Source organism: Rhinopithecus bieti, unplaced genomic scaffold (genome assembly GCF_001698545.2).
Source record: "Rhinopithecus bieti isolate Rb0 unplaced genomic scaffold, ASM169854v2 scaffold_29388, whole genome shotgun sequence".
NCBI classification, from domain to species: domain Eukaryota; kingdom Metazoa; phylum Chordata; class Mammalia; order Primates; family Cercopithecidae; genus Rhinopithecus; species Rhinopithecus bieti.
Genome location: NW_016813389.1, coordinates 1695904 through 1716970, shown reverse-complemented (window position 1 = coordinate 1716970; position 21067 = coordinate 1695904). Strand labels below are relative to the sequence as shown.

The 21067-nt window shown below is 55.6% G+C and overlaps 2 protein-coding genes across 6 annotated transcripts in view; one reads left to right on the top strand and one right to left on the bottom strand.

Annotated features, from left to right (window-relative positions):
* The window catches only part of NTMT1 (N-terminal Xaa-Pro-Lys N-methyltransferase 1), an 18751-nt gene extending 11448 nt beyond the window's left edge, over positions 1–7303 (bottom strand). Inside the window, exon 1 of the mRNA XM_017848344.1 lies at positions 7285–7303. The gene's annotated coding sequence lies outside the window, so the exon portion shown is untranslated. The remainder of the gene's footprint in view (positions 1–7284) is intronic.
* CUNH9orf50 (chromosome unknown C9orf50 homolog) lies at positions 2209–12229 on the top strand. Of its 5 annotated transcripts, none has more exons than XM_017848337.1 (8): positions 2209–2341; positions 4707–5380; positions 5640–5730; positions 5834–5950; positions 8821–8984; positions 10861–11002; positions 11207–11351; positions 12047–12229. In XM_017848337.1, exons 2-8 carry the CDS (start codon positions 4900–4902, stop codon positions 12122–12124), a joined length of 1218 nt encoding a protein of 405 aa, XP_017703826.1. In that variant the 5' UTR covers positions 2209–2341; positions 4707–4899; the 3' UTR covers positions 12125–12229. The 5 variants fall into 5 exon arrangements, with proteins under 5 accessions (XP_017703826.1, XP_017703828.1, XP_017703825.1 ...); XM_017848339.1 differs by lacking the exon at positions 2209–2341 and adding an exon at positions 3531–3659 and having other exon boundaries at positions 8824–8984; XM_017848336.1 differs by lacking the exon at positions 2209–2341 and adding an exon at positions 3531–3659.
* The last annotated feature ends 8838 nt before the right edge of the window (positions 12230–21067 follow it).

Here is a 21067-nt window from a genome sequence, read left to right as displayed (position 1 = left end):
AAAAAAAAAAAAAAAAAAAAAAAAATTAGAGTCGAGGTCTCACCCTGTTGCCCAGGCTGATCTTGAACTCCTGGTCTCAAGCAAGGCTTCCACCTTGGCCTCCCAGACTGCTGGGATTACAAGCGTGAGCCACCGCGCCCAACACAGGTTACAGCTCAAAACTTGACTAAATTGACTTTTGGGAATCTGGAAGGACCTCCCGAACTGAAAAGAGCCGCAGCGTTGCCCTCTCTCCATCCCCAGCACGAACAACAGTTCGTTTGGAGGCTGCAGGCTGTGCTTTGAGTAAGAAGGGAAAAAAAGCCATTGGTCTTCAAATCCACCCATCTCCATTAGCATCTTAAAATAATACCGACCCCCAAAAATAAATAAAATAAAAAGAAATACTCTTGGCAGTGCCATGGGATTCCCACCCAAATAAGCAGAACAAGCCCATAAAGTTTCCATTCCAAAAGCATGGCCCTTCCCTCAGCTCCTCCCGTGCAAAGAAATTCTGGAGCTATCTCAGAGGCAGCAGTGATGGAAACACGAGCTTGCAGATGGGTAGAGCCTGTTAACATCTCCGAGCTTCAGTCTCCTGCCAGAAGAAGTTGAGCAATGTAATAATTACTCAACCTCTGAAGCTCTGAGAGGATTAAACTTGTGGGACACTGCACGTCAGACCTTCAGCTCAGCACCTGCAGTGGGTTCTCAGGAAATGGAAGCTATTATAATGACAATATTCACCCTAAGGTCATTTTTCCTAAACTATTAATAATATCCTGGTGTTGGCAGGGTGCAGTGGTGCACAACTGTAATCCCAGCATTCTGGGATGCCAAGGCGGGCGGATCACCTGAGGTCAGGAGTTTGAGACCAGCCTGGCCAACATGGCAAAACCCCGTCTCTACTAAAAATACAAAATTAGCCAGACATGGTGGTGCATGCCTGCAGTCCCAGCTACTCGGGAGGCTGAGGCAGGAGAATCGCCTGAACTTGGGAGGTGGAGGTTGCAATGAGCCTAGATCACACCATTGCTTTCCAACCTGGGTGACAAGAGCAAAACTCCGTCTCAAAAATAAATAAATAAAATAATATTCTGGCGTTAGGTTTCCAATGCCTTCCTCTGAGCGGTGCACACAGAAGGTGCTTAAAGTGTGTTTGCTCTAAATGTACTGAAAGCTACGGGAAAAAGGGGATGCCAAAAAGCCCCATCTGCATTGAGTCCGCAGAATGTGTGTACGTGCATATTATTTGGCATCCCCGCTAGACTATTCTAGGTCCCAACTGCTACCCCTGGTCTGAGCAAGCTTCATTTTCTGTGTCTCTATGCAAAGGGATTGATCCTGGGCAATTTAAATTGCTGGGGGTGTCTGGAATCCTCCGCCAGGGGGCAGCTCTGGTCCAAACTCTGCATGCCTAAAAATCCAGCCCTATCTTACTTCCTGTCAACAGAAGAGAAAGCTCCTTCCCCACACCCAGACTCCAAGGCCTTCCCAGGGCTGGCCAGCTCCCTGACCTCAAAGCCTCTGGCATCTCTGAATTCCCAAGCCTAGCACATAGTAGTTGCTTGATAAATGATTGCAGAGTGCAAGGTCTGGAGGTCTCTTTAGAAACATCTAGTTAGGCCGGGCGTGGTGGCTCACACCTGTAATCCCAGCACTTTGGGAGACCGAGGCGGGTGGATCACGAGGTCAGGAGATCGAGACCATCCTGACTAACACAGTGAAACCCCATCTCTACTAAAAATACAAAAAAATTAGCTGGGCATGGTGGCGAGCACCTGTAATCCCAGCTACTCAGGAGGCTGAGGCAGGAGAATGGCGTGAACCCGGGAGGCGGAGCTTGCAGTGAGCCAAGATCACGCCACTGCACTCCAGCCTGGACAATGGAGTGAGACTCCGTCTCAAAAAAAAAAAAAAAAAAAAAAAAAAAAAACCATCTAGTTAATCTGGTGTTTCTCAGCCATTAAAAAAAAGTCACATACCCTTTAAATAAATATAAAAATATCTCCCTCCCCCACTCAATATTGTAGCTTTCCAAGAAAGTATGTCCCTCCATCCCTGGTGAGAAGCATTGACAGAAAATAGAATACATCTTTGGCGATGTGTCCTCTAGTGAGTCACTCTGTTATTTGAATTACAAAGTCGTTTCTTCATTTTCAAATTATGAAACTATGCCATGCCAGTGAAATACTCATGTAAATGACCTTTGTCTCCCACCCCAGCTTCACAATACTCTATGAGCTTCCTCTTGGCCCTCTCCCAGCCAAGACTCAGAGATATAAGGCCCAGGGAGTCCTGAGAAAAAAGACACTTCTCTAGTATCACACAGCAAAACAGCAGACCATGGACTTGAAAGTGGGTATGTTAATTTCTTTCCTTCTCTCTCTCTTTCTTTCTTTTCTTTTTTTTTTTTTTTTTTCTTTTCTTTTCTTTTCTTTCTTTCTTTCTGGAGATGGAGTCTCACTCTGTAGGCTGGAGTGCAGTGGCGCGATCTCAGCTCACTGCAACCTCTGCCTCCCGGGTTCAAGCAATTCTCCTGCCTCAGCCCCCCAAGTAGCTGGGACTACAGGCACGTGCTACCACACCTGGCTAATTTTTTTGTATTTTAGTAGAGACGGGGTTTCACCATGTGGCCCAGGCTGGTTACGAACTCCTGAGCTCAGGCAATCCGCCTGCCTCGGCCTCCCAAAGTGCTAGGATTACAGGCATTAGGCACTGCAACCTGGCCTTTTTTTTTTTTTTTTTTTTTTTTTGAGACAGAGTCTCAAATGATCCGTGTAATGGATTAGAGTTGGAGATGTCAGCATGAGCTCGTGTTTAGCTTAATATAAATACAGATGGTTACCTATAGAAATATTTATAGGTCTGTGCGTGTATAATAGTAAACACACACATTTCTTTGTCTGCCAGCTGAGACTGCCTGAAAGGAATGACATCTCAATAGCAAGAGGCACACCTAGCACCCAGGCCTTGAATCATTATTATTATTACTATTTTTGAGATGGAGTCTCACTCTGTCACCCAGGCTGGAGTGCAGTGGCATGATCTCAGCTCACTGTAATCTCCGCCTCCCAGGGTCAAGCGATTCTCCTGTCTCAGCCTCCCAAGTAGCTGGGATTATAGGCGCACACCACCACGCCCGGCAAATTTTTGTATTTTTAGTAGAGACGAGGTTTCATCATGTTGGCTGGGCTGGTCTTGAACTCCTGACCTCAGGTGATCCGCCCGCCTCGGCCTCCCAAAGTGCTGGGATTACAGGCGTGAGCCACTGTGCCCATAATCCCTGCCCCGCAGGGTGTGGTAATTTCTAGGTCCATTGTATTCTGACTGCCTGCTCTTGGGGTGAAAGTTCTACTTTGAGAGCCACCCAGCCTAAGCCTCCCAGATCTGGAAGGCCTGGCTGCCCTGGTCAGAGTCCCAGTGCCCTGGGCGGTTACGGCCAGGGCATCCAGGACACAATAGCCTCACCCTCAGTCCCCAGGCCTTGGTACCCACTGCTCTTCAGGTGCCCAGGGGTGAGGCGCGGATCACAATGACCCTGAAACAGCCCAGAGGCAGCAGGGAGGGGCTGGGAGAGGCACCAGGCAGGGATGATGGGCTCTCCCAAAGGCTAGCCTGCCTGTAGAGAGCTCTAAACTCACAGGACCTTCTCAGGCCCTGCCCAGAAGCCCACCAGGGTGAGTGTGACACTGCCCAGGAACCAGCTCAGAGCTGACAACAATCTGGGAGTGGGGTATAGTGGGGAGGAAGCAGGCTCAGAGACCTCTCAGTGTCAGAGCTGGGAGTAGGACTGGGGCTCTGCCTCCCAAAGAGGAGTTTGTTAGAAGTCTGTGTCTTGGCCAGAAGTGGGAGCTCATGCCTGTGATCCTAGCACTTTGGGAGGCCAAGGCAGGTGGATCACTTGAGCCCAGGAGTTCAACACCAGCTCGCGCAACATAAATACAAAAAATTTCTACCCCATTTCTACAAAAAAATACAAAAATTAGCCGACTGTGGTGGTGTGTGCCTGTAGTCCCAACTACTCAGGAGGCTGAGGCGGAAGGATCGCTTGAGCCTAAGAATTTGAGGCTGCAGTGAGCTATGATGGTGCCACTGCACTCCAGCATGGGCGACAGCAGGACTCCATCTCTTAGCAAGACCCCATCTCTTTAACAACAACAACAAAAGTGTCTTGGCTCCAGCAGAGACTTACTGAATCAGAATGGGGGCTGGGGGTAAGTCATCTGTACTTTCAACAGGCTCCCCACCCAGGGGTCTCTGAGGCACCACCAGGGCTGGGAGGCTGCTGGTCAGGTCTTTCTTCCCTCAAGCTGGTTCCAGGTTTCCTAATTCCCAGTAGAGCGTTAATGACGGTAACAGCTTCCACGATTTGAACACTGCAAGGCAGGCTAAATGCTCTCTCTACCAGCGGTGATGCCATTTCACTGCTGCAAAGAGGCAGGTGCTGCTATTATCCCCATTCTGCAGACCAGAGCCCCCAGGGAAGGCAGAGGGAAAGTTAATTGGCTTGGCCAAGGTTACAAAGCTAGTAAGTGGTGGAGCTGGGACTAAATCCTAAATAATAAGAACTTTTAAATACTAAGAACGGCAGCTAGTCTATGTGTAAGCTTGGCCAGCGTGCCTGGCACTGTTCCGAGCTCACTGTTCAAAGACTGGCATGTCGTGCTCATTTAAACGTCACAGCAACCCCAAAGTTGGCCACTCTTGCTGTCACCATTTTTCAGGTGAGGAAACAGGGGCTCTGGGAGCTCTCGCCTGAAGCCACTCGCTGTCCGCTGGGCCGGTGGCGCTCACCCTGCACCGCGCTGCCCTGCCCGGGGCACTATGGCCTGGGGCTGGACTATACCCTCCCCACCTCACCCGGCGCCCCCCACCCACGCGCGCTGAGGGTGCGGTGAGCTGAGCGCGGGGCCAAGCATGTTCCGGCGTCGACCTCGCCCAGGGACCCAGGAGGTGGCGCCCAAGGGGCTACCTGGCGACGGCGACTTCAAGCTGACCTCGCCCGCGCTCCGAGCGGCCCCGGGCGCGCGGGGCTCCGGGGGCTCGAGGATCCCGTGGGGCGGCGCCGCGTGGTGGCCGGAAGGGGACACCGAGCCCGGGATGGGCTTCGGACGCCTCCCGCCGCGCCTGCCCGCCCTGCTCACCGCGACCCGGCGGGCGGTGGGGAAGCGGGGGCTGCTGCGGTCCCTGCTGCTACCTCCCCTGCTCTCGGCCGGCGCGTCCCGGGAATCGGCGCCCAGGAAGCCCGGGTCTGGAGAGCGCGAGCGCCCCCGGAGGGGCGTGGCCAGGGAGGACCCCGACTTCTTGGGCGCCTTCCTAGGAGAGCTCCTCCCCAGCAGGTTCCGTGAGTTCCTGCACCAGCTCCAGGAGAAGTGCGCCGAGGAGCCGGAACCACTGAGTGAGGCCCCGCAGGGCCCGGGGGGACGGGCCCGAGTCATTCCTGGTGGGGGGTGGTCTCTTGTGTCCCCGCACCCGACACCCTCACCACGCACCCAACACCCTCACCACGCAGGCTCAGAAGGATGCTAATGTTAGCTGAGTATCTCAGAGCCCTCCCAACCCCTCCTTGAAGGCTGACCTGCCATCACCCCGAGGCCATATGACTAGGAAGGACCGTCCCCCAGCCAAGGCTAACAACTGTTTACTCCTGGCTCCAGCATCCCCAGCACCACAACATCAAAGGGGTGTGTTAGAGCACTGCCCAGGGTCTCCGCAGTGTCCCAACTGTTCATTCCTCCCAGACCTGTGGTAAGTGTCAGTTCCTTTCTTGGTGGGGACGGGGTTGCCATCGATGTTTCCAGAGAGGGACAGCCTGGCCACTCATGCCAGATGTGGCCTGTTTGTCTTTAAGGGGCCAGTCATCGCACCTCCAGGATAGTCTTACGAAGATTTCGCTCCATCAGACACCTACTCTGGGGCCCCTGAAGGGTGATCACTCACAATTCACCACTGTCAGAAAGGCCAACCAGTGAGTGATGGGAGGGATAGGGTAGGGTAGTGGAGGAAAGGGGCATTTCTTTCCTCCTTTCTTTCCTCTTTTGCCCGTGAATATATTCATCCATCCTTACATACATCTGTCCATGAATCAGATCTTCTATCAACCCATTCAAGATTCATTCGCCAGTTCATGTATGAATCAACCCATCCATTAATGAGGTCTTCTACCAACACATAATTCATCCATAAATCCATTCATATATTCATTTTCCCATTCACCCATCCATCCTTGCATCCATCTTATCCATGAACCAGATCTTCTACAACCTGTTCATGAATCTCTCCATCTATCCATCTATCTTTCTATCCACCCATTCATCTATCATGAACCCATGACTCCATCCATACATACATTCACTCACCCACCCACCCATGAATCAGGTGTCTTGTGGATCCATTCATCTACCTGGCCAACCAGCTAGCCAGTCATCCATCTAAAACTCCCACACTTCTATCCATCCATCCATTGATCAATCATGCATCCATCGATCATCCATCCATTGATCAACCATCTACAAATCCTTCTATCCACTTGTAAACCCAGGACACTGTCCATCGCTAATCTAGTCATAAAACCATCCACAAACCTACATACCCATCTACATAAAAAGCCAGCCACCCATCTGTCCATCTACCCATACATTCATAGTTCAGTTCTATTCAGATCCTTTCATTAACTCACTCCACAGTCCATCCACCCATCAACCCACCCACCCAGTCTTCCATCTTTTTACCCATCCCACCATCATTTGTCCGTTTCTTACTCTAACTTTTATTAGGTTTTACTATGTGTTGAATATTGGGAGAAAAATAAGGGATGGAGGTAAAAGAAGAGCCTAGGCATTGGAACCTACCTGGGCCTAGATACCACAGTTTTAACAGAGGGGGAAAAGAAGACAGAAACAGTTCTTCCAGGTTAAAATTCCTCCAGGCCTAAGCAGGAGTGAAGGGTGAGTGGCACTGCCCATGAGTTGAAAGACCAGGGAGAGTAAAGATACCACATACATATCATTCCTCCTCATCTGATACCCACAGCAGACAAAACTAATGGATCATATTTCCCCACTGAGCCTCAGAACCCTTCCTTGCACAGTACTCCAGGTAGACACTACTGATGGATCAGAGTAGGAACTAGAAATGGATCACATGGCCAAGCATGGTGGCTCATGCCTGTAATCCCAGTGCTTTGGGAGGCTGAGGCAGGAGGATCGCTTGAGCCCAGGAGTTTGAGATCAGCCTGAGTAACATGGTGAAACCCTGTCTCTACAAAACTTACAAACATTAGCTGGGCATGGTGGTGCATACCTGTGGTTCCAGCTACTCGGGAGGCTGAGGTGGAAGGATTGATTGAGTCTGGGAGGTTGAGGCTGCAGTGAGCCAAGATTGTGCCACTGCACTCCAGCCTGGGTGACACAGCAAGACCCTGTCTCAAAAAAAAAAAAAAAAAGTGAAACACATTTATCAACCTCAGAACTTTCAACCAATCAGGCCAAATATATGCATGACTTCTCACAAGATATAATAAATAAAAGTTTGGAATTCATTTTCTCAAATATGAGCAAAAGCAGAGACAGACACAGTTACAGACTTTCATATTCAAGAGCAAATACTTGAGCACCTTACTGTGTGTGAGATTCCCTGGTAGGCCCTGCAGGGGACACTGGGGTGCCTCAGAACAGGCTCCAGTGGCCCTCAAGGGGAGATGCGGAGATTTCAGGCAGGCAGGCAGAGCTGGCTTATGCCTTTGCGTGGCCCTGCAGCCAGCAGAGAGCAGGGGTTCCTGAGCACACAACTGTTGGATGACTAGGTCCCAAGGGGGAGGCTGAGGCAGGAGAATGGTGTGAACCCAGGAGGCGGAGCTTGCAGTGAGCTGAGATCATGCCACTGCACTCCAGCCTGGGCAACAGAGTGAGACTCCGTCTCAAAAAACAAACAAACAAACAAACAAAAAAACCCAGCTCCCCGTTAGTGATGTTTCCTCTGGGCCCCACAGACCCTGGGCTGGACACTTCTACGGCCCATTTCCTTTCTTCACAACCCTGTAGAGTGGGCACAATATTCCCATTTTACAGATAAGAAAACTGAGGCTCAAAGGGTCAGGACTGAAACCCAGGACTGCATGACTCCTGGGCTGGCATTCTTATTCTCTCTGCTAAATTGCTTTACGTGCGAGGGTGCCAGCTCTGGAACCAGGATGCAGGTCTTGGCTCCATGCCTTACAACTGCATGACTTTGGAATAGTCTCTGTGCCTCTGTTTCCTCAACTATAAAATGAGAATGATAACAGTATTTCGTGGGGGCTGTGTGCAGTTGGTGTGATGGTGTACCTCCGTGCTCAAGCCTGCCTGGCAGGTAGGAAATGCTCCATTAAGGCTGGCTTCTGTGATAGGCGTTATCCATTCTTTTTTTTATAATTTTTTTTTTTTTTTTTTTAGACGGGGTCTCGCTCTGTCACCCAGGCTGGAGTTCAGTGGCCGGATCTCAGCTCACTGCAAGCTCCGCCGCCCGGGTTTATGCCATTCTCCTGCCTCAGCCTCCCGAGTAGCTGGGACTACAGGCACCCGCCACCTCGCCCGGCTAGTTTTTTGTACTTTTAGTAGAGACGGGGTTTCACCGTATTAGCCAGGATGGTCTCGATCTCCTGACCTCGTGATCCACCCGCCTTGGCCTCCCAAAGTGCTGGGATTACAGGCTTGAGCCACCGCGCCCGGCCGGCGTTATTCATTCTTACAGACCAGTGTAGGGCACTTGTCCAGAATCTCACAGCGAGTCTGGGGTTGGTGGGTGTGTCCTGGGGTACGGCAGGGGGCTGTGAGCACAGGCTCCTTTCCCCTCTCTCAGCAGGCCCCACGGTGCACAGGTCCCCACGCTCAAGGCTACACTGACCCACAACCCCTCGGGGGAAGGCTCTAAGGCCCACAGGCGGCGTTGCCCTTTCCGGGTGCGGTTCGCTGACGAGACCCTGCAGGACACAACGCTCCGCTACTGGGAGCGCAGATGCTCAGGTAAGCAGACGGGATGGGGAGCCTCGAGACTCCAGAAAGTTCCAGCCAGGAAGGCAGAGAGGCTGTAGCTCTGGGCCCCCGGAGTGAGGAACCAGCTTGCAAAGGCCAAGAGATCAGTGACCCTGCAGAGGATGTGCCTGAACTGGCCACCTGGAGGATGTCAGGGTGACGTTCGAGGACCAAGTAGAGGGTCCGAAGTCCAGTGGAGGTGTTCCAACGTGGGCGGCACTTTGGACTGCTTGCTGCCAAGGGGTCCTCATACGCTGTATCTGCCCACCTTGAAACCCGTAGCCAGAGCCTCTGGAGCCTACACTTGCTCCCCTCCCCAGCCCCCATGGCCTACAGGGGCTGGAGGAGGTCCAGGTGCCATTGGAAGCATCTTCCTTCGACATCCATGAAGGCAGACCTCGAAGGCTGCCTGAGGAGGTGCCCGGAAAAGCCGGGAAGAGGAAACTTTCTCTCTCCTGGAGACAGCTGGCACTGCCTGGTCCAGCAAGGAAGCTAAGAGCCACCAGGCCCTGGATGTAATGGTGTCTGTTTTGCAGTTCCCAGTGCGCTTTCTGAAGTGTGTTTCGAGAAGCAGGCGAGAAGTCCCTGTTCTTTTTTTTTTTTTGAGACGGAGTCTCGCTCTGTGGCCCAGGCTGGAGTGCAGTGGCCAGATCTCAGCTCACTGCAAGCTCCGCCTCCCGGGTTTACGCCATTCTCCTGCCTCAGCCTCCCGAGTAGCTGGGACTACAGGCGCCCACCACCTCGCCCGGCTAGTTTTTTGTATTTTTTAGTAGAGACGGGGTTTCACCATGTTAGCCAGGATGGTCTCGATCTCCTGACCTCGTGATCCACCCGTCTCGGCCTCCCAAAGTGCTGGGTGGCTTGAGCCACCGCGCCCGGCCGAAGTCCCTGTTCTTACTCTGGTATAACCTTGACCAGGCTCTATCTTTTCCTGTGTACCCAGCCTCTTCTCTTCTCAGGATCCAGCAGCCCCCAGGGCCCCCAACAGTCAACTTCCTCTAGCTATTTATTGAGCACCTACTATGTGCAGTTTCAGGAAATGTCTGCCTCAAGGTCTAGCTGTGGGCTATGCCCTACAAACCTAGGACCTTCACTGATCTGGGAGGGATCTGACACAGTCCCCTTAGCATCACAGGAAGCTGGAGTTAGAAGCTGTGATTTTTGCCCAACTTCTATGTGTTTGGTGGGGAAACCAAGGCCCCAGAACCAGAATGGGCTTGTGTGGGTGACACAGAGCCACAAATAGAAGCCAGAGTGCCCCTGGGCCCCTCTTGGGAATATAAGGCCAGGACAAGCCCAGGAGAAACAATTTCATGTGAATGGCAGCTGGTGCATACGGGAGATGATTCCGTGTCAGCCACTGGCCATAAGGAGCTATCATGGTGTCCAGGGCAGCAGAGTGCCCAGGATATGTGGGGGCCAGCCTGCTGCTTCCCAGCCCTTTCCATCCTGCGGCAGCCATTGGGGAATTCAGGGTCCTTGGACCATCTCACGTGGCTGCTGTTGGACGGGAAGAGCCCCCAGCCCTGAGACAGCCCTCCCTGAAGCCCTCAGCACTCTCAGCATGGTTTGTGGGATTTCTATGATGGGGTAAGCAGTCTCCCCGCTGCGAGAAAGGGGGCACGCTTCTGGCTGCAGCACGAGTGGGGATGCGCAGGGGCACAGCTTGGGTATAACAGAAACAGTCACGCAAGGTGGTTTTAAAACCCAAGCCTTCTCCGGAGGCAGCCAGAAGGCGCTGGGGAGCCTGGGGTTGCCATGGAGACAGGGCTCTGACCGGCCTTGCCTGCCAGAGGGAGGAAAAGAGGGTGGGGGCACCAGTGCCCTCCTCCCAGGCAGGGATCTCACCCTGCCCTCTCTCCTGCAGTCCAACAGAGCGTCATTGTGAACCAGAAGGCCGCCCTGCCAGTGGCGTCGGAGCGGGTGTTTGGGAGTGTCGGAAAACGGCTGGAGAGTTTGCCCAAAGCCCTGTACCCTGAGGCCAAGGAGGAGACCCTGGCCAGCTCCTGGTGCTGGGACTGTGCTGGCCTGTGTGGCTCTGGGGAAGGGGATGGGACTCGCGGACATTGCAAGGGCTCCCCACCCGGCTTGCTTACAGACCTCCCCACCAGGCAGCAGGCGGGTTGTCAGTGTGGGTCCTCAAGGGCCCTGCCAGCCATGGGTGGGCTGGGGACTCAGAGTCCAGGAAGCTCATGGGGTCCTGTCTCCCCCAGGTCCACCCAGAAGACACAGGGCTATCTTTCTGAGGACACCTCCATGAACAGCAGCGTGCCCTTCTGTTCAGGGAAGAAGGCCGCTGCTCAGAGACCGCGAAGCGGCCTCCGAGCCTTCTTGGACCCCTACGGCAACCTGGAGCAGGTGGGCAAATGGTCTTGCTCCTGGAGCCAGAAGGTAGTGAGCCCCTGCTGGCAGCTGGCCCCAGGAGCAGCCCTGTTTGGTGGGGTGGCTGGGGCTGGGAGTGGATCCTCCCTGCGAGCCAAGTCACCATGGGGGCTTGCAGTGGCCACACGGTGTTCCTGCATCTCCCTCAAAGTGCAGCAGTCAAGGGGCGGCTGTAAGCCAGGTGCCTGGGTTCTGATCACAGTTCCTTTCTGCATCTCCCCTCCCCTACCCCACCCTACCCTACCCTACCCTACCCTACCCTACCCTACCCTACCCTACCCTTTCTTTGCTTTTTTGAGACAGAGTGTTGCTCTGTGGCCCAGGCTGGAGTGCAGTGGCGCAATCTTGGCTCACTGCAACCTCCGCAATGGGGACACCCACCACCACTCCCAGCTAATTTTTGTATTTTTAGTAGAGACGGGGTTTCACTATGCTGCCCAGGCTGGTCTGGAACTCCTGATCTCAGGTGATCCGCCCGCCTTGGCCTCCCAAAGCGCTAGGATGACAGGCGTGAGCCACCGTGCTCGACCTTGCATCTGTTTCCTCATCTTTTAAAATGAGGCTGGCAGCACTATCTGCCCAACAGGGCTTCAGCATAGAATCCCGCTGGGAGCCCAGTCCCCTGCCCTGAGGTCCCAGTAGCAGCCAGCTGGTCCTCTGTCTCACTGCAGTCGGTCCTGAAGCAAGGCCGCCCTAAGGGGTACCATCTCCTCCTGGCCTCCGCAACACTGCAGCCAGATCAGAGGTGAACACCTGCGAGCCCAAGGCCAGGGACACACACAGGGGCCAGGCAATGAGGAGCGTCCTTCCTTGCCCACAAATAAAGGCACATCTTAGGTGGCTGGGACCTGCCAGTAGGTCTCACACAAGCCTTTCTGGGTACCTGATGGCTGGTCTCTGGGGGTTCCTGAAAGGAAGGGGATCGAGACACAGCCAGGATGAGGCTGAGGGGTGGGGACAGGGTATCCCTGGGGTTCAGGACTTGTACCAAGTGAACCCCTCTTCTGGAAGGTGGGAGACCCTGCCACACACCTCAAACCTGGGAACATGCTGGGCATGATGGTCCACACCTGTAATCCCAGCACTTTGGAAGGCCAAGTAGGAGGATGGCTTGAGCCCAGGAGTTTGAGACCAGCATGAGCAACACAGACCCTGCCTCTTAAAAAAAAAAAAAAAAAAAAAAAAAAAGCTGGGTGTGGTGGTCCATGCCTCTAGCCTCAGGTACTTGGGAGGCTGAGGCGGGCAGATCAGTTGAGCGCAGGAGGTTGAGGCTGCAGTGAGCTGTGATCGCGCCACTGTGCTCCAGCCTGGGCGAGAGAGTGAGACCTTGTCTCAAAAATCAAACAACAGGCCAGGCGCGGTGGCTCAAGCCTGTAATCCCAGCACTTGGGGAGGCCGAGACGGGCGGATCACGAGGTCAGCAGATGGAGACCATCCTGGCGAACACGGTGAAACCCCGTCTCTACTAAAAAATACAAAAAACTAGCCGGGCGAGGTGGCGGGCGCCTGTAGTCCCATCCACTCTGGAGGCTGAGGCAGGAGAATGGCGTGAACCCGAGAGGCGGAGCTTGCAGTGAGCTGAGATCCAGCCAGTGCACTCCAGCCTGGGCGACAGAGCAAGACTCTGTCTCAAAAAAAAAAAAAAAAAAAAAAAAAAAAAAAAAAAAAAAAAAAAAAAAAAAAAAATCAAACAACAACAACAACAAAACCCAAAAAACTTGGGACCAAGCCTTTGTCGACCTAGATCAGCCCACACCTGAAGCAGGCACCTGCTGGAAACTCAGCCTAGGGGTGGAGAACCCCCACCCCAAGCTTCTGTCCTCCCCCTCCAAGCCTCCATCTTGACATCCACTATGGAGTGAGGGCGTCCAGACTCCAGCCCAGGGAAAAGAGCCCTGTGTTAGTGTCCCCGGCCAGGTTGGTACCCTCTGGTCCTGGAAGGCAAAGCAACTGGGTGGGACGGGCTGGAGCCCGCTGTTTCTCTCCTAGTCTGGGGACGAGGGGGTGGATGTTCAAATCTGTATCAGGAGGTGGCGAAAGACAAGGTGGCAGGCACTGACCCAGCACCCCCAGGCCACCGCCAAGCCCCTGCCCACCAGGTTTGCCCCTGCCGGTGGCCCCCAGCCCCGCGCCATTATCCAGGATCCGGGTCTTTCTCGCCACCTCCTGGTCGCTGAGGAAACGGCAGGGAATCCACACCCTGGCGCCTTGTTTAATGGCAAAGGAATGGGCTGCAAACGGTGGGACTGGGCTGGGCGGTGGCTGGTGGGGGTCCTTAGGGCCCGAATGGGTTGTGGATGGGGGAGGCCTTTTGGGAGAGGCGCCCTGACTCCAGAAGAAGGGCAACAGAGCTAGACTCAGTTTAGACAAACTCTACGGGGATAGGAAGAAGACAGCGCTGCCACCGCCCCTCCACCGGGTACCTGACTACTGGACTCGGGGGGTTCCTGGAAGGAAGCGGGTGGAGACACAGCCAGGACGAGGAGTTGCATTCAGTCCCTGGGACGTCCCCTCCCCTCTCCCTTTCTGGACTTTCACGCCCCGTCCCCTGAGCCAGGCTCTGTATTTCCTGGAGAGCCTGCGGGTCTCAGCAGGCCTGATTCTACCGCCCCTCCTCCAGGTGGCCTTGCGTAGCCCACCTCGCCCTCTCTGAGCCTCAGTTTCCCCCAAGGGCCTCGGCGGGCCCTGGCCCCTGCTCCGGCTGCAGCGCCGCAACGCGCCCACGCGGGGGCAGTGTTGGCCTGGCTTTGGCGCCGCCTGGCGCGGCCGAAACTTCTCAGCCTCTCGCTCCGGGGTCGGAAACTTTTCCCCTCGCGCGGCGCTGGCGCCCGCCGGCCTCCGCCTCCGCGCTGCTGGCCCCGCACAGCCCAGCTCCGGCCGCGCGACCTCCTGGCAGCTGCTACGAGCCCGCTGCCGGCCCTGGCGGGTGGGAGGAAACGCGCCGCTCCCGCCCCCCAACTTCCCTCTCTCTCGCTTTTGTTCAGCCCAAAATTGCTGGGCTTACAGCCGTGCGGCAGCGCCGAGCACTGAAGCCGGAGTCCGCGTGGAGAGCCCTGGGCGGGTCTCGACGCCCCCGCGACCCCGGACTCCACGCTCTTGCCCGCGCCGGGGGGCACCACGCTGTTGGGGGTTCGCTGGGCGGGGCTTGCAGGGAGACCTGCTCCCCCCCCCCCCCCCCCCCCNCCCCCCCCCCCCCCCCCGCTTATGCTTACCCTTCCCCTTCTGCCCTTTCTCTTCCCCCACCCTCCTCCCCACTTTCCCCTCCACCTCTCCTCTGTGGCTCGGCCCGCAAGGCCCCGGGATCCCGCAGCGCTCCTGTCCGCTCCCTGCGCTGCCCGCTCCCTCCCCGCAGACCACAGACGGAGGACGGGAGCCTCAGTCCCGTCGCTTTTGGCACTCACACCCACCACCAAGATAAGCACCTCGAGACACAGGCACACCACAGGGCCACACCCACACGGTACACAGACACAACACCCCACAGACACCCCCTTCAGACACACACCACACAGGTACACGGAGTCCTGCCCCACAAGCAGCCCGTGCACACAGGCCGACCTCACACACACACGGCGTCTCGCAGGGCCTCCAAGGGCCGCAGCCCCCACATTCGGGATCACCTGCTGCCCTGGAGGCCCAGACGCCTGCCCCTGGCCGTCTGTAGCCACTTGTCTGTACACCAGCATGTCCCCTACCATGAACTTAGGGTGACCAAGGACGGAATGAGGAAGAGAGGGAGCGAGGCATTCAGGGGATGGACCCGTTCCCAGCTGTTTCCCGGGGACCCTCCGGGGCCCATCTCTCACCCTCTTTGGCAGTGACCCCAGACTGGTGGCCCCAAGAGGGACCTTCTCCGTGGGGCATTTCCACTCAGGGCTGGTGGGAGTGTGGGGGTTGTGGTGTGGAGGGCTTCCCCTCCTGGGCTTCAGGAAGCAGCATGTCGGGGAGGCCAGGAAAGCTCTGCTCCCCGCAACTCAGACCCATCTGAGCAGCTGGGATCAAGGCAGGCGCACCCCCCACCCCCACCCCTGCCATTGGCCATGGGCAGTCCTGTGCCCAGCCAGGGCAGGGGAGAATGGGAGCTGGGTCTATTTGGGTGGAGGGGAAGGAATGACTCTGACCCAAGGCAGAAGGCAGAGCTGGCAGAGGAAGGAGGTCACTGTCCCTTTCTAGGTGTCCCCACCTCCCCACGCCTCTGCACCCCTGCAAAGTGGCTCCTTAGCCCCGTTTGCTGATAAGGACACTGAAACCCTGAGGGCTCAGGGGGTCTCACCTGGGCGTGCTGGTGGTGCCGACTGGAGCTGGAACTGGTCCTACAGATGTCCTGCGCCAGCAAGGCCTTCGGCCGCATGCACAGGAGCTCTCTCGTAAGCCGCTCTCTACAACCTTTGGTTGTTGGGGAAGCCAGGGCCCAGAGAGGCTCAACCCTTTCTCAAGATAACACAGTGACCAGGTGTTGGAGTGGGGATTCGCACTCAGCACCTCTTCACGGGGAAGCCCCGTCTCCCGCTGAACGCGGTCCTCTGGGGGCTGCTTCTTCCTCCCGCACACGGGGCCCCTCGGAGCAGGGAGGATCAGGGCAAGGTCAAGGAAGGAGAGGCATTTATTTAGAGAGGGTGGAACTGGGCAGGTGCACAGGGTCCGGAAGGAGCTGGAAGCCTCAAGGCTGGTGGGCAGGACCCATGACTGAAGTGGGGAAGAGGGCACTGGCTCCAGGCAGGAGCCTGGTGGGAGGCAGAGGAGGGAGCCAGGAGCCAGGGAGCCCTGCAGATGCAGGCCGGAGGGAAGCCAGCCCCAGGTGGGGCTCCAGGGATGGGAGCTGCCCCACAGGCCGATTGCCATTCTGCAGGCAGCTCATTCAGCTCTGTTATGGACTGAACGTGTCCCCCCAAAATTCATATGCTGGAACCCCAGGTCTAATGTGATGGTATGAGGAGGTGGGGCCGTTGACTGGTGATCAGGTCATGAGGGTGGAGCCCTCACACGTGGGATTCCTGCCCTTATAAGAGAGGCCAGAGGTCGAGCGCTGTGACTCACGCCTCCCAGCACTTTGGGAGGCCGAGGGGGGTGGATCACCTGAGGTCAGGGGTTCGAGACCAGCCTGGCCAACATGGCGAAAACCCATCTCTACTAAAAATAAAAAAATTAGCCTTGCATGGTGGTGGACACCTGTGATCCTAGCTACTGGGGAGGCTGAAGCAGGGGAATCACTTGAGCCCAAGATGCGGAGGCTGCAGTGAGCCGAGATCATGCCACTGCACTCCAGCCTGGGCAACAGAGCAAGATTTCGTCTCAAAAAAAAAAAAAAAAAAAAAAAAAAAAAAAAAAAGAGGCCCCAGAAAGGCCTTGCCCCTTCCTCCTTGTGCGGATACAGCAAGAGGCCAGCAGTGTGCAACCTGGAGGAGGGCCGTCACTGGAACCCGACCATGCCGGCACCCTGATCTCGGACTGCCAGCCTGCAGCCTGGGAGGAATACATTCTGTTGCTTCGAAGCCACCCAGGCTTTGGTCATCTGTTAAGCAGCCCAAAGAGACTCAGCCAAGTACCACACCCGTGCTGGGCCCTGAGTGGGTACCTGCCTGGGCAGCCCCGCCCCTGGGAGCCTAGAGTCATGGGGAACGTCGCTCAAACTGGGCATTTCCAGGACACAGTGACAAGTGCTGGGATGAGAGGCCTTGGGAGCAGACAGCAGGGACTCAATCCTCTGTGTGGGGCATGGGGTGGACACCTGGGCTTTCTGACGGAAACCAGGTGGGGGCATGGTCAGAAATGACCAGAGGAATGCAGGGAAAGGCAGGTGACTGCTACTGCCTTTCCGGTCCCACAGGAAGGCTGGTGATGCAATTCTCGGCGTGGACCAGGGGAAGAAACCGACATGGGAGAGCTGTTGAGCAGGCAGAGGGAAGGGCTGGTGTTCCCCTAGCCAAGATAGACACACACATATACATACACACACACACACACACACACACACACACACACACCCCACTTCCCAGCCATGTGGGGCTGCCCAGCGCTCATTCCAGCTGCACAGCCTTTATCGGGGCCATTTTTTCCACCCCACCCCCACCACCTGCCCTAGCCAAGATAGACACACACACACACACAACACACACACACACACACCTCCCACTTCCCAGCCATGTGGGGCTGCCCAGCACTCATTCCAGCTGCACAGCCTTTATTGGGGCCATTTTTTCGACCCCACCCCCACCACCTGCCCGCCCTCTTCCATCATTTCTGCCTCTCTGGGTCGTTCTGTCTTCCCTCCCAAATACACCCTAAGTGACAGATGGTCTGCACCTTCCTGTTGGAGGCAGTGAAACCCTTCCATGGAGACATGTGACACCACCTCCAGGCAGCCCCACAAGCCTCAACATTCCCCGATGAACAGCACCAAGAAGGGGGAAGCTCAGTGCTGTTTCAACCCATCGGAGCCAGCTTTGGATGCTGGATGGTGTCTGGGCCAGAAGCAGGGATTGGACTCACCAGACTGGGTCAGGTGTCTCTAGGGCTCTGGAATTCTCCCAAAGAGTCAGACTCGGACCCCAAGCATGGTGGCCTGGAGCAGCTCCTCTGCCTCTGCCATCATGGAGCCCCGGGATCCTTAAAGACTCACCCACCTATGTTTCTCTGGCTTATTTACTGCACCTGGCAGCTGAGGAGGCTTCAGTGATGCCCCCAAACTCCCAGGGAGGCCCCCTGCCTGGCTCTGGGAAGACGTCTAACTCTCATGGCTGAAGAGTGCAGCAAACCCCAAAAAGATCTTCCTATAGGAACATCCTGGCCCATACACTTGCCAGCCATCTCAGTGACCCGAAGCATGTTCTCCAGGGGACATCACCTCCCCCAGGCCGGCCCCAAGTAACTTCTAGTAACTTTTTTTTTTTTTTTTGGAGACGGAGTCTCGCTCTGTCGCCCAGGCTGGAGTGCAGTGGCGCAATCTCGGCTCACTGCAAGCTCCGCCTCCCGGGTTTACGCCATTCTCCTGCCTCAGCCTCCCGAGTAGCTGGGACTACAGGCGCCCGCCACCTCGCCCGGCTAGTTTTTTTTTTTTTTTTTTGTATTTTTTTAGTAGAGACGGGGTTTCACCGTGTAGGCCAGGATGGTCTCGATCTCCTGACCTCGTGATCCACCCGTCTCGGCCTCCCAAAGTGCTGGGATTACAGGCTTGAGCCACCGCGCCCGGCCTCTTCTAGTAACTTATAACACAGCCCACAGCTGTTCTGGTCATGTTGACTATCTGGCCACGTTAATCAGGGTAAGCAGAAATCCGTGAGAAAAAGATGAACCCGGGGCCTGACCTCATGGAGCTCAGAGTCCAGCAGGAAATCGCAGAGGAATCATGATGAACGCTATGGAGCAAGTGCTATTTGCAGATGCTGCTCTAAACACTTCCGTGCTTAAAGCTTACCTCCCCTTGAAGGAGGGCACGACTCGGGAGTAGGCCCAATCCCTGCAGATCAAGAAACCAGGCCACAGAGAGGTTAAGTACCTTGACCAGGGTCACACAGCTGAGCTCCAGATAAGAAATTGTATAAGAAAGGGAGGCCCAGGCAGCTGTGCAGGGGAGCACAGAGCAGCTGCCTCCTCTGAGGCTGAGTGAGGTTTCTTCCTCTAGGAAGCTGGCCTAGATTTCCACCAGCCCAGCAAGGCCATGGACAGCAGGGCCATAGCCAGTGTGTCCAGTCTGGCTATCCTGGCAAACTCTGTCCTAGGGATCCCGTGTCTGGACTGGGGAGATACAGATGGTCCGGCTGCACAGGTGTGTGACCCCTGCAGGTGCACAGGGCCCCAGGCTTAGAAGGGCCCTGCATAGGCTTCCTGCTGTGCGGTTGCCATCTTGAAATTTGCAATACATCAGGCACAAGAGGTCCTGCTTTTCATTTTACCCGGGGTCCCACAGATATAACTACCCCATACACAGGCACTAAACTATGGCAATGCTGAGCTGCGGCTGGGCGGAGGGCTGGCGGGAAGGTTGCAGAGGGTCTCCTGGAAGAATCGGCCAGGCAGAGAGACCGAGGGGCTGGAGTGAGGCTGGTCAGATGGGCAGCTCCCTGGAGATGACAGGAGTGAGCTTTGTCCTGCCTGACCCCAGAACCCTGCTGTGGCCCCCCAGGACACCTCAGGGCAGCTCCCTGGGAGCTGGGCCAGCAGCAGGCAGGTCAGGAGCAGCAAAACTCTGAGAGGACTTTTATTTTTATTTTTGAGACAGTCTCGCACTGTTGCCTGGGCTAGAGTGCAATGGTGCGATCTCGGCTCACTGCATCCTCTGCCGTACAGGTTCAAGTGATTCTCCTGTCTCAGCCTCCCAAGTAGCTGGGACTACAGGCATATGCCACCACGTTCGGAAATTTTTTTGTATTTTCAGTAGAGACAGGGTTTCACCATGTTGGCCAGGCTGGTCTTGAACTCCTGACTTCAAGTGATCCACCTGCCTCAGCCTCCCGAAGTGCTGGGATTACAGGCGTGAGCCACCGTGCCTGACCAGAGAGGCCTTTAAAAATACCCCTACACCTGTGTATTGACTAAATAGCATGCTTGTGCACAGCATTTGGAAGGCACAAACGAGAAACCAGTGGGAAGAAAGCCCCTCCCTGCTGGTCTCTCACCTAACCCTGGTCCCTCCCACTGGGTAACCCAGTTTCCTGTGTACCTCCCAGAGATATTCTGTGCACATACAAGGAGGCATGCGCATGCGTGGTTTTCATATTTTCGTGAGGATTTCACACACATTCTGTATTGTACACACTCTTCTGCGCTTAGCTTCTCACTTCACAATCCGACCAGGAAATCATAAAAGGCTCTCTCAAGGCCACGGAATTGTATAGATGGAGAAACCGGAGCCCAGAGTGTCACACAGCAAGTGTGGGTGTTCTGGTGGTCCGGGCGTAGAGCCTGGCCTTGGCACAGTGGAATCCATGTCCTTCCGCATGCTCACCAAACCCCCTCAGCCTCCTCACAGCTTCTCTCCTGCCCTCATTGCAAGGGCTGCCAAGGAGGGAGCCACGGAGGCACTGTGATGATTTCCATTTCCACATGAGGCTCTGAGAGGTGCAGCCACTGTCCTAAGGCCACACAGCAGAACCAGGATTGGAACTCACCAAGCTGCAGTGGCCCCCCAGGAGCAGGCTCATGTTTTCCCAGGTGGGCACTGCCCCTCAGCACAGACTTACAATCTCCCTGATGCCAGATGGAGAAGCCCCCAACTTCAGCAGGTGAGGTTTGGGCAATGGAGTCTCTCAGCCTGACAGAGCCACAGGATGGAGCTGGCAGGAGTCCCAGCTAGGCCTGGAGGGTGGGTGGGGCCAGGTGGCTCGCTGGGGGCGCGCGGCAGATTTGGGGGCCTGGTCTCCTAGGCTCCAGCTGTACCACTGAGGCTCCTGGAGTGCCCCCTGGGCCTGTCTGGTCGCCAGGGAGGGCCAGCATCAGCCAGGTGAACGTGCCTGGGGCTGCTGCTCTGTTCACCATTTGGGTTTGAAGCATTATTTTAATTGTGTGTGTTTATCCAAAGCTCGCCTTTGAAATCTGGTTTTGTGCCTCCCCATAAAGGGCGCTGGTTTAGATACAAAGTGTGTTGCTGTCTCAGCCTTTAAAGAATTCCCGAGTGAAGGGGCTCACTTTCTCTGAGCACTTGTGGGCAACTGTGGCAGGTCTGCAGGACAACTTGGGTCCTGTCCTGACTAGCC